At 33.1% G+C, this 12,554-nt stretch overlaps 1 protein-coding gene across 3 annotated transcripts in view; it reads left to right on the top strand.

The window, feature by feature from the left end:
• The window catches only part of LOC117168378 (nuclear factor of activated T-cells 5), a 246,522-nt gene that overhangs the window by 167,132 nt on the left and 66,836 nt on the right, over positions 1-12,554 (top strand). For all 3 annotated transcript variants that reach the window (XM_033353985.1, XM_033353984.1, XM_033353982.1), the window contains exon 2: positions 7,886-8,154. In XM_033353985.1, coding sequence (XP_033209876.1) covers positions 7,886-8,154 — 269 coding nt within the window. The remainder of the gene's footprint in view (positions 1-7,885; positions 8,155-12,554) is intronic.

The following is a 12,554-nucleotide window of genomic DNA, read 5'->3' as shown; positions in this document are numbered from 1 at the left end:
GGGCACCCTAATACTCAAATTTGATTAAAAAAACTTGAAAAATTAAAAAAAAGTTACCTGAATCTATAATCTTCTAAGTTAGTTAAAGTTGTAACAGTCTGTGATTCTATGTTCATAGGGCTCACCCTAATGATCATAAGTTATATTCCTAAATATAAATATAAGATTAAAATAATATGAAATGTTATGCTATTAAAATACTTTACGTATAAATATGTCGTGTTCAGCTTGGAAATAGTTGTTAACTGAATTTTTTCGATGATTTCATGTTCCTCTAAAAAATATAGAATAAAATCTTTGCATTTTCCTTTATTAAACATTAAATTTTTATCTCCCGAATATGAATCCTGTGCTTGATAATAATTACAATAAATTCTGTAAAATCAAAACTCAAAGTACTTGATATTTTTCCTTAAAATTTATATTAGCTTATGAGAAAAATTGTTCACATAGTCAGCGAGCAATCGTTTACAAAAAAGTGCAGAAGTAATTTTGATCGCCAGTAATCGCCGAGTTATTATTATTTCTTTGTTATGAGTCAATAGAAACCTATTGTAATACATATGAAAATTGGCTGCTACTTTTTGCAACTTTGATCTTGATTCGAATTGTTCTTCGGCGATCGCGGCAGGACTAAGTCGCGAAAAGCTGGCCAAAAGTATAAAATCTTCATAAAATGGGCCAAATTCTGTTACTCATAGGTTTTTAAGGTTGCTTATTATAAATCCGATGTCAAAAATTCCGAAAACAAAATGGCGGAGCCAATACGGCGAACGAGTATGCTAAATATACTTTTGATTTTTTTTCAAGAATGGTATAGGGCGGGGGGGAGGTGTATTTGATGTCGCTGATTAAGAATACGATGTCCGCCTTATTGAATCTGCCATTTTTTGATTTATTTGTTTTATTTTTGACATCTGATTCGTAATCAGCGACCCCAAAAACAAGTGAGTAACGGAAATTGGCCCATTATATGAACATTTCAAACTATTAGCCAGCTTTTCGCGATTTGGCCCACTGTACTCTACTTTTTTAATACTGTTTAAAAAAAATCAATGTGTGAATTTGCCATGCTTAATTTACGTAACGGCTTCTCGGCCGTATTTTTCACACAGACTGTCTGCCCCCCTCCCCCTCACCAAGTATGGTTCCTTAACTTAAAGTGCATCAAAAGAGCTTTTTAAACACCCATATTGTTTTTCTTAATCGAAGAAGTACAAACTGAGTTATTCACGCTTGTACTTGGACGTGCAGACACTGAAAAAAAATCTTTTTTTGCACCACGTCAATTCATTTACTTGAATCCTATTTCTTTGCATCAAAAAACATTATTTAACAGTATTTTTTATTTAAATCAGACACATATCTTTTGTTGATTTAAAAAAAATAATAATTCTTTGGCTGTATTTTTTTGATTCAAATAAATATTTCTTACACTCAAGAAAATGATTTTCTTTATTCAAATGGCTAGATTAGTTGAAATGTGATTTGTCGTTCAAAGAAATATTTATTTGATTCAATGAGTTCGATTCTTTGAATTGATTTGGAAGAATTTGAATCAATTAATTTTTCCATACTTTCAGCAAGAAGTCAGGTTTATTTAATTCAAAGAAATAATTATTTACTTCCAAATAATATTAATTAATTTAAAAATATGTTTATGTGTCACAAAGCGTTCATGCATTTATAGCAGTGGAGCATTTATTTAGACGAACAAGAGATTGTGTTTACATAAATATTTATTTCTTTAGTTGAAGAAAATATTTCATTTGATTACTTGAATTGAATTATTCATAAGAAATAAACATTTATTCCAGTGAAGTATTTTTTTTTATCAAGTCAAACATTTAATAATCTGGCGTAATTTGTTTCAATTGAATAGTACTTTAGATTGAAGAAATATGTTGCTAAATTAAATATCCGTGTTTTTCGTTTGAAGAGATAAGTTTCAGTTTATCAAGGTTTTAAATTATGTGATTTGTTTAAATTTTATATGTATAAAAATAACAAAGCTAATTTTAATTTAAGCTGAAAGCTGCAATTGAAGTAACAACTAACTTTATTGCGCTCACGCATGGTCTAGGCCAAAGAAATATTCTTCTTAATAATAATATATTTTTGTCTTTGATTAATATTTTCTTGATTCAATGCAATATGTCCCGTCGACCAATAGATCTTATTTTTAAATAAAACAATCTTAACTTAATCCTGATAATATTTGTCTGGCTGAAAGAAATTATTTTTTTTATTCAAAGTGCATATATTTATTCGCCTCAAATAAATATTTCTTTGAAAATAAACAAGACTTTCACTGACTTCAGATAAGTAAAATTCACTTGGTACAAGTAATACTTTTTTTCAGTTTAACCAAGTGCTGAAAGTTTGGGCCCCTGTCATTAGGAAATCCGTTGCTCTAAAGCTTTACAATGTGCACCATGACTTCAGGACCAAATATTACTATATAATATATGTGAAGTTGAACATGATCCGAATATTTTCTATTATTAGGTGACTTCACTTTATAAATAATCACTGCTTCAAGTTTAGAGTTAAATTTTGGAGACTTCGTATTTAAAGTCAATAGTAGAGATGTTTCTTTCTGACAACTTAAATTTCTGCGGACACAGACCTTGTAGTCTAAGAGCCGAGGCTGTTTTTGGCGAGTTATTAGGTAACGATTCTGCCTCTATTTTTCTGATTGTTGAGAATATACTGATCACCAAATGTGGCTTCTCCAGGGGTAGTCCCGGGGAGAAGGTGTTTAATTACTCATTCGAAGTTGTAAAAAAAATTATTAAAATAAGTCATAGGTTAACGGCTTAATCTTTCTGTGTTGAATGTCAAGACAATTAGACAATGTTCCGTACAATTGGAAAAACAATAGGCCGGTGCGCAAGCGGGGGGCAGAACGATCTAGAGGTTTAAAAGAATATGACATTTTAAAGTTATTTTCTAAAACCCAAATTTCTTATATAACATTCTACTCATTATTCAAAACATATTCAAAGAGGCATCGAAGAGGCAGAACAAAATCTCGGTGATAACATCCTGGCAGAACATCGCGAACTTGCCTGGTTTTGACATTGGTCATTGTGCGTCGATTAACGGCCCTGATACTGCGAGCAGAGTGGCGTAAACTATGTCTCTAGTTACGCTACTGATCATCTTCGGAGCACAAGTGACCACTCTGCTCGCAGTGTCAGGGCCGTGAACCGGCACACAATGACCAATGTCAAAACCGGGCATTTTGCGATGTTCTGCCAGGATGTTATCCCCGAGATTTTGTTTTGCCTCTTCGAATATATGTTTTGAATAATGAGTAGAATGTTATATAAAAAATTTGGGCGTTAGAAAATAACTTTAAAATGACATATTCTTTTACACCTGTGGATCCTTCTGCCCCCCCCCTTCCACACCGGCCTATTGTTCTGCTAATTGCATGGAACATTATCTAATTGTCTCCACATTCAACGCAGAAAGATTCAGCCGTTACCCTATGACTTATTTTAATCATTTTTTTACAACTTCGAATGAATGAATAAAGACCTTCTCCCCGGGACTACCCCTGGAGAAGCCACATTTCGTGATGAGTATATTCTCAACAATCAGGAAAATAGTGGCAGAATCGTTACCTAATAACTCGCCAAAAACGGCCTCGGCTCTCCGACTATTGAGCCTTAAATGAAAGCTCTAGCTGTACTTAATTGTCCTCTGAGTCATTAAAGGCATTCCAATAGTTACTTCCAAATTTGATAAAATTTTCACCCAATATTTTTGCGTTAGACGAGAGACACATAGGTGGGTCATTTTCACGCATCTTAAGTTTTTTACATAGAGATAAGTTGGATTTTTTACGGAAGAATTAGTAGTGAATTTCTACAAAGGATGTTAGAGGACCATTTTAGATGTACAATAGTGACAGTGGGGTCAAATAATATCCAGCGATTTTTCTGGCAAGGGATTTTTTTGATTAGACGAGATATGATTGATAAGATTTCTAAAGCGTTGGAGTAGTAAATTAATAAATGAAACAATAATTATTCTGTTTATATTTTTGCGGTAAGAAATTTCGTAGCTTAAGCTGTGTATGTATATCTTTATATATGAAACCATTACTAAAATTCATCATTAATTAAGGTTTATTCAATTAATTAAAGAATAACACACACCTTCTATATTATATTTTTTATTTATAAACTTTGTAGAAGTAGCAAAATGTAGGTTGTGTATGCATTTGGGAACAAGAAGAAGTTCATAAATATCAATAAATTCATTTTAATGGTAATTTTACTATGCAAAATTGGGCCAAGACTGTTACAATCGTCACAAGTTTTCAGAAGTTCTGACGATTTCTGAACATCCTGACCATTCCTGATGAGTCTGACTATTTCTGAAGATATGCTAATTCACATCCTATCAAGTAGCTGATCAGCTAGGGCGGCCTATAGACCAATCGAAAAGCATTAAAAATGAGAAATAATTTTTTTTCAATGCTGCATATACAGATTCAAAAGTTAGAAATTCAGAATCTATGAGTTTCAAAGATTTCAGATACCTAAAAATTTTCCTGCAAAATCTAAAATTAGGATAAATATAATATGTCTTGTAAAGAGATAGAAATACGTCAAAAAGGACACAAAATTTCAAATTCACCTTCAGAGTCATTTAGTTTATAGCCCGATCCTCTTTTGTTTATTCAGGCCTTAGTGCTTGCCTGAGTGGCAGACGCAGATCCCACGCAACCATCGCAGCTCCTATTAAACCAACATGTGGCGTGGCATCAATTTTTGGAAGGGCTATAGAAGGGAGGGCTATTGAAGAGTTTCACTGTAATATAAGTAAGCTGGGAAATATAAAAAGGAGTAGGTTTTATGGCATTCTATTCTTGGACCCATAATAACAGCTTTATCCTTCTTACCTAAGCTCTGACGATTTCTGAACATTTTGTCATGAATTCTGATTTTTCCTGACGATTTATTTCGAGAAACGTAACACAATTAACAGCCAATTAACAAGATAACTAAATTCTTTTTCTTGCATCATTTTGTTGGATGTCTCAACACTTGTGCTACCAAAAATAAATGCTTCCCTCTCAAGATTGAGCGTACGTAGGGCGCGTGTCTATCGGATCTCGCGCTTTGCGCTCGGTCTTTATGTACTCCCCCCCCCCACCCACACACTATTTGCGCATTTCACTTTTTAAATTAAACTAAAAACCGTGTCTCGTGAGACGAATTTTATTAACTATGTCAGAAACTCGAAATATTCCATATTATGATCAACTCTATTATATATTAAGTGCATTTTATATTAATTATCTGTACTTACGACCGGGGCTACTTGTTCAGGTAATGCAGAATAAATTACAAATTTTAGTCTTTGTTATTATCTTAATATTTTTAATTTTATCGTTAGACCCAAAAATATACCCACAGGCAGAGAGACAGGCATACACGAGGGGTTAGTCACTAAGAAATATTAGATTGCGCGCTGGAAGTTTTTAGAGAACTCCTTGAGGAACTCTTCGAATTCTTAGAAATCTTAGAAATCTTTCGCCCAGCGTGGAGCATTTACGCCACGAAGCATTCATACGTTCGTGATACACACAGTGCATCAGTGAGTCGAACTGACAGCCGACTCTAACCCGAAGGGCGCCGAGCTTAGCCGAGTGTGAGTTCGCCTGGAGAGTCCCGTTCGCGAAGAGTTTTGGAAATCTCGGCACTACCGACAATCTCAAGGGGGGGGGGGGGGGGGGGGGGGTGTCTGAAAGTGGCAAAAATTGGGCCTCGCGGTTTATGGAAGCCCCCTTAATATAGAAAACGCATTACTCGTGAGGGTGGGGGAGGAGGTGAAAAACCTTACGTAATTTTTAGACGGCCCCTAAATGATGAGAATGGAAAGATTCTAAAATGTCAAAATTATATTAATTTTAATCTAGGAAAAAAACTTTTTAATTCAAATTGCTCGAGAATAATGTTGATAGGTTGTAATTGTTCTATTTATCTCTATTATTAGTTAAAAATATAGGAAGAAAAATCAATGCGATGTGTAAAAACGCATTTGATTTATATAAAACTTAAATAATATAACATTCCTTAAACACGTCAAAATAATCGAGTAATAGATATTCAATGATAATGACGCATTTTATTGAATAGTTTGTCAGATATTTCTTCAGATTCTCTGCTCACAAGTGGAACATCTGCGGACTTGTCTGTTGACATCTTTCCCTTATATCAGTTGTTTGGCCTACATTTTTTGTAATCATATAAGGTCGATTTTGAATTTTTCTAATCTGTATCTGTTAAACATATTGTACCAGTTGGCAATTGAATCAGATCATAAGCGGTTTTTTTAAAAGCATTTTTTCATTCTGTTAATATAAATGTTTATTATCTTTAAAGTTTCTACAATAGAGTTGTAACATTTTTCGCAATATATTTAAGTCTTACTGAAATAAAAAAGGCAATAAAATGGAATGTAGTTATTTGAAGAAAGTTTTTGAAAATAAGTTTGAATTTTTTTAATGCTTAAAATGCGAACTTCTTTTTATTTTTTGTGGAAAGGTAAGGTACTACTGATTGGGTCAGCGTCAAAAGTAAGCATCAGTCTGATTATCGTAGTTGATGAGGGCATTAATATGGCCGCTAGTAATTGCACTAAACCTAGCGAATTTTTACGTTTATTATGGAAAGCGTTTTTATAAAGTACGAAAAAGGGCCTTCATAGGTGTTCAGAATGCCTACAATTATACTAAAACAGGGATTTGTAAAGTGTGACACGAATTTTTTCGCCATCTGTCAGCTAGATACTTTGTTAGTCAATGGAGCTGCTGCACACCATTATTCTGATTGGTTCAGTCGTCTTGCAGGATATGACGTTTCATGGTCTCAAAGTTGTTTAAAAGGGGCTTTTGATACTTAATTAAAATATAGCTCGAGAAATAAAGTATTCAAAACTTTCTTAAATCTACTAAAGTCTTTAGAATTTGTTGCAGTATTTAAAAGATGACATATCATCAAAAATTCATGCAACAACCCCATTCCAGTTAAAGATTTTCAAGTTTTGAATTAGAAATGATCAATTTAAAAATCTTCTATTTTAATATTGTGCAGTTTTAAATACCTATATAATTTTAAACAGGTTCTTTTTTCAATGTCTCGAATTTAAAATTTCTCGATTCTTAAGACTAGAATGTGTGAACATGTTAGATTTAAATTATTAATTTGTTTAATATAAATCTTCTTCAAAATGTACAATTCTTAAAGATACTTGTTTTCAAAATCTTTTTTAAAAAGTTGATTGAATTCAATATAAAACGGTATAATTTGTCAGATTTATAATTTCAAATTGAAGAATGTTAAAGGCCCTAATTTGATATTTTACTATTTTGCATGTATTATTTTGAGATAATGTCTCGTTTAATGTTCTTGCAAATAAACCTATTACACTCTTATTTAAATTAGAAGACTTCCAATTAATACCTAAATTATTGCACGTTTTAACTTAAAATTGATGAATAAAAAATGTTTCAAGTTGTTATTTTAATTGTTTCAAATTCAGGAGAGTTTCACTTTGACTGCTTTGGTCTAGAATTTATAAATCTAAAAGTGAGAAAGGCCTTTTATGGGACCGTGGCTAACATCTAAAATAAGTAATCAATTCATTATCCGCCCACTTGCGTGGAAGAATTTATTTTCTAGTGGGTTCCTTCTATAGGCAAACCAAAAAGTCGCTTTAATTCATAACAAATTTCTTTATATATTTTCAGATTTATCCTTCATAAGATTGTACTTTTTATTAGCATGAAATTTTATATAGTATTTCAATTAGTTTATGGGCAAGTGTTATACATAATTGAAGCAATTTTCTTTTGCACTTGTAGGAAATAGCGCAGGTGGCGCATCATCAACGGTAACAAGGAGTTCAGTGACCTCAAACAATCGTACACATTCGAACCGGAGGATAAGCCACCAACGTCATCAGCCTAATCAGTTGCAGTCTGCAACTTCATTGGCATCTTTCAGCGGCATCATTGGAAGAAATTCGGATGATCTGGGAACAAGGAGTAATTCCAGTCAAGACGTTTGTGATAATTCAAACGATTCTGGTCTCGGTTTTGAGGAAAGGCAGCAACTTCTTAATAAAGCTACTGTAAGTTCTTAATTCTCAATCCACAATGTGCTCGAATTTAAAATTATCGTCGAACAAAGTTATTTACGGACAAAAAGAGTTTGGTTTTTCTTTCGCACTTTGCCAAAAAATTAGATATTGTACCTGAATATTTTAAACCTTTTAGAAAATTTCATCAAGGAGGCAAATTTGTCCCGAAAATTATAAACGCTAAATCGGGATACAAAAATTACACTTCTAGACGTTAGTTACTACTTATTCCATCAAGATTATTAATCGCTTAGGAAAAGTATAAAATATTATATTTTTTAAATTGGACGAATTTTATATCTGTATTATAATTGTATATTAATTGAACAAAGTTCAAACGGTTAGTTAACTTACAAAATTAAATTTGATTATTTTTAAATTTGTATACTTGTAAGTATGAAGTAATTGATAAGATTGTTCAATTCATTATAGGGAAAGAAAACGACATTAGCGAGTAGTTACTATTTCTCGAGTAAAAAGTTGTTTTAATTTATTTTAACCCAATTTAATGTTGTTTCTTCTTAGTTAAATGTGTTAGATACTTCGCAGGTGTTGGAACCTGGACTTAACCTCAAAATTGAATTGCCTCATTTTACTCAATAAGTACTAGAATTACACTGGAACCTGGATTTCGTTACCTCGCATTTACGATATTCTTAGAACTGATGGCCCCTGCAGTTTCCTGATTAGAGAAGCCGCGGGGTCGAAGGAGAAGTTTGCTCAGTCAAGAATGACAAACAGCAGGAAGGCCGCACTCCACGCGCAATGAATGTCAGATTGCTTCATGCCTTCGAATCCAACAGGATTCGTTCAAGCGGCCCTGCCTGTTTGTTTACGTTTGGATGCCCTAATAATAGTAACAAGACCACTGCAAGAATCAGCGGCGTAGCCAGGAGGAGGGTTTGGGGGCTAAAGCCTCCCTCCCCCACCCGAAACTAAGTATTTTTATTATTCAAGTCCCTTTCCCCCCGCTCTTTGCCTAAACATAAACCCAAAGCCCTCTCCGAAAAAAATCGAAGCCGTTCCCGAAAGAAAATCCTGGCTACGCCGCTGACAAGAATTGTCCGAAACCGTAATTATCTTCAGGTTCTAGTGTACATATTTTTATTTAGATAATAATTAGGGCCTTTAACCTATTCTTCTTACATTAAAATAGAGAGTAAAAATAAACTAATTGTATTAACTTATTCAAATATATTTACTGCGCTTAATTAATTCAGGGTTGCAGATAGATAAAGTCATACATCGATTATTGCAACTCCTTCCAAACGTCAACATCTCGTCTATTGCAACTCGAGAGGGAACCCCACCTCTCCACGTTCCGTTAGGTGGTCTCACAATACATTTCCGCTTCCAGGCTGTCATTGGGTATACGGAACATCTGACCATCAGTGGTGGGAGTTGGGGAAGTTGCGATATACGAGTATTTTGGCTTGCAATAAACGAAACTTCCAACCAACGAGTTTTGCAATAAACGAGGTGTGACTTATTTCAAATTGAAATCATAAATATTTGAAATTGTTAATACTTTAAATTTCACAAATCAGAATATTCAATGTAGAAAGAAACGTTTTAATTACACTTATTTTCATTTCGTAAGATTTAATTTTTCGATTAATATTGAAATGGTTAATTTTAAATAATATAAGAGACAATTTGCAATATAATTAATTCAAACAATCTAAATTAAAATAACTCAACTTTAAATTGTTTTCATTTAAAAAAGCTTTCATTTTACAATTCAAATTTTAAAAGTTTCCAGTTTTAAAGGATGTTTGAAATCGTTTACTTTATAATGCTAAGTAGTTTAAATTGTTTAATTTGAAATCTTTCGCATTTAAATTGATTTAATTTTGAACTGTTTTTTTATTATATCGAATTCGATTTAGAAGGTTCACAATTTAAAATGCGTCAAATTTTGAACGACAAAAAATACTGTTTGTACGGTGAACTCTAATGTAGAATAAAATTTTACAAAATAAAAATTCATCATTTTGATAAAGTCAGTGTGCTCTTTCTTATTCTTCATTAAGAAATAGATTATTTAAATAATCGTTATTAGAAAATGGAATTGCGTTTTTTACTCATGACAAATACGAATTAAAAAGTTATACAATGTTGCTTGCACAGTTTCTACCGAGTAAGTAGGACGCACAGTCACATATAAATGCGACACAAGTCAAATTGAACGGAACGTCCCATTCATCCAATTTGGAATTGCGTGTTCGATTCGATTTATTTTTCGATGGAAGAGCTGTGTAATTGCAAGGCACAGCAAACGCGTGATTTTTATTTCAAAAATAAGAGTCGTGCTTGACCACTTTTTCTGCGATAGAAATACGGACGATACTCTGCGTACGTTTTCCCCGCTTAGTTTATAGATGAACCGAACGCCTCGTACGATTTTTAGGTCACACACGATGCTTTGCGGGGTTTTGATCGATTATTTCTTCATTTGATATATTTTCTAGCAATTTTTAATAATCATTTTTTGTCATATGGCCAGTTCACGTCAGGGATGTCAGAATCTGCAAGTGGTCGTTCGATTCTGATGAAACTTGTTAAAATCAAGGCTATATATAGGTGATATTTTTGGCACGCAGGACTTTTAAAAATGTTTTAAATTTTTGGAGTTACGCCTTATTGAATTTTCGGTTTGGATGTTTTGTTAAATTAATGTCATGATTGGAACAGATAATTTAATTTTATTGAAAGTTTGATGCATTAGAGATGAAATCTTACATTTTTAAACTATGCATTTTTTTATCAAAATTTTTTAAATTTTGTCTGAAAAAAAGTCTAAACACATTTTTTATTAAATTTTTCTTGAAATATTTCCTTATTTCTGTTAAATCAGGATGTGAAAATGCCTTGTGAAATCACCTTTCATTATTAAAAATTTGATAATGACTCTTCTGGTTACAGAGATATTGTTATTTTAGTGAGACCACCCGCAGCTGGATGATGTTAGTTGCGCCAGTCCCCGTCAGGTAGGTAGAGAGCCATAGGTTGTTTGCGCCAAGACTCTTCAAGGGACGGATTAGCAGGCAGATAATTTTTACCACGAGGCGGATAACAATTATCCGTCGTCGGATAGTTGTAGTGTCAATTGCTTGCAACGTTCATATCCAACTTCAGATAAATAATATCCCTAGGATCCACTCTGTTTTTATACTATATATAAACAATTTGTAACTTTAAAACAGCTTGTGAGAATATATATAAAGAAAATTTCATATCACAGTGTAAGAACTTAAAGTTGTAACAAAAACGTTGAAAAAATTGCAATAGTCTTCGTGGCAAAGCCATTAGTTTTTTAAATATATGAAACATATAACACATGGGTCATTAAGTCCCGGGACTGGCACATAGATGGTGCCGCCAATGCCATGCCGCTTTTGTTTTCGGTAGTACCAACCTTCAAAACGCGACTTTTGTTTTTCTGAAAACAATGACTCAAAACTAGTTTCGTGTGTTAATCAGACCCTGTTTTTTATGGGTAAAAATACCGTCCAAGCTCAGCAATGGCTTAAAAAGTATTACGGCTATTGTGCTGTTTTCCGCCCATTTCTCATTGAGATCCAGTGATCTGTTGTTCATATTACTTATTACACCAGTTCTCAGGAACATGTCAAAAGATGAAGTTCAGATTATTTAATTTTTGAACAGGTGTAGGCTTAGCGGAAGTAACCCGTAGTATTAAAGAACCTTTTTTGATCCAGGGATTAGAGACAGGGCAATTGGCGCAACTAACCTACGCCCTTCGCAGCGTTGTGCTGCCAGTGCCGCCACGCACATACGATAGAAGTTGAAAATTTTATTTTATTTTCTTGGAAAATTTTTTCCATGCTCAGTGGGGTTTATGCTTGGTACTTAGGGGTGCATTACATTAAAAAATAGTTGACTTGTCATTCTAATTGTTATAAACAAATTCTCTCAACAAAAACACTGAATATTATAGATTGCTCATTTTTAAAGGAACTGGATATTCGGTATTAATATTTTTTACTTTTACCGAGAAAGTGACACTTGTTCACAAAAGTATGATTCCCGGTATTATTTGTTAATTTAAGAAACCAATCAATTAAACAAATTCGCAATGTGTTCATCATGAATCTAACTGGAAACATAAATTGAGGACAATTAAGAAATAACATTATTTTTTGTTGACTTAAAATGATCGTAATGGGTATTTATTTACATAATTTGTTTCTAAAATCAAAAAATCATATTCGAAGACATATTTTTATGATAAAGTATCATTTTGTCGATAAAAGTAAGTGCACCAAACTCTCGTTTTCAGTCAACTGTCGGTGGTTGCCTTCAAATGGTCTTGGACTGATTTCGGGGGGATAGAAACGTAAACATTGAGGGCCGCCTGACTCGGTTCC

Source organism: Belonocnema kinseyi, chromosome 2, assembly GCF_010883055.1.
Source record: "Belonocnema kinseyi isolate 2016_QV_RU_SX_M_011 chromosome 2, B_treatae_v1, whole genome shotgun sequence".
NCBI lineage: Eukaryota > Metazoa > Arthropoda > Insecta > Hymenoptera > Cynipidae > Belonocnema > Belonocnema kinseyi.
This window is presented reverse-complemented; position numbering and strand designations above follow the sequence as displayed.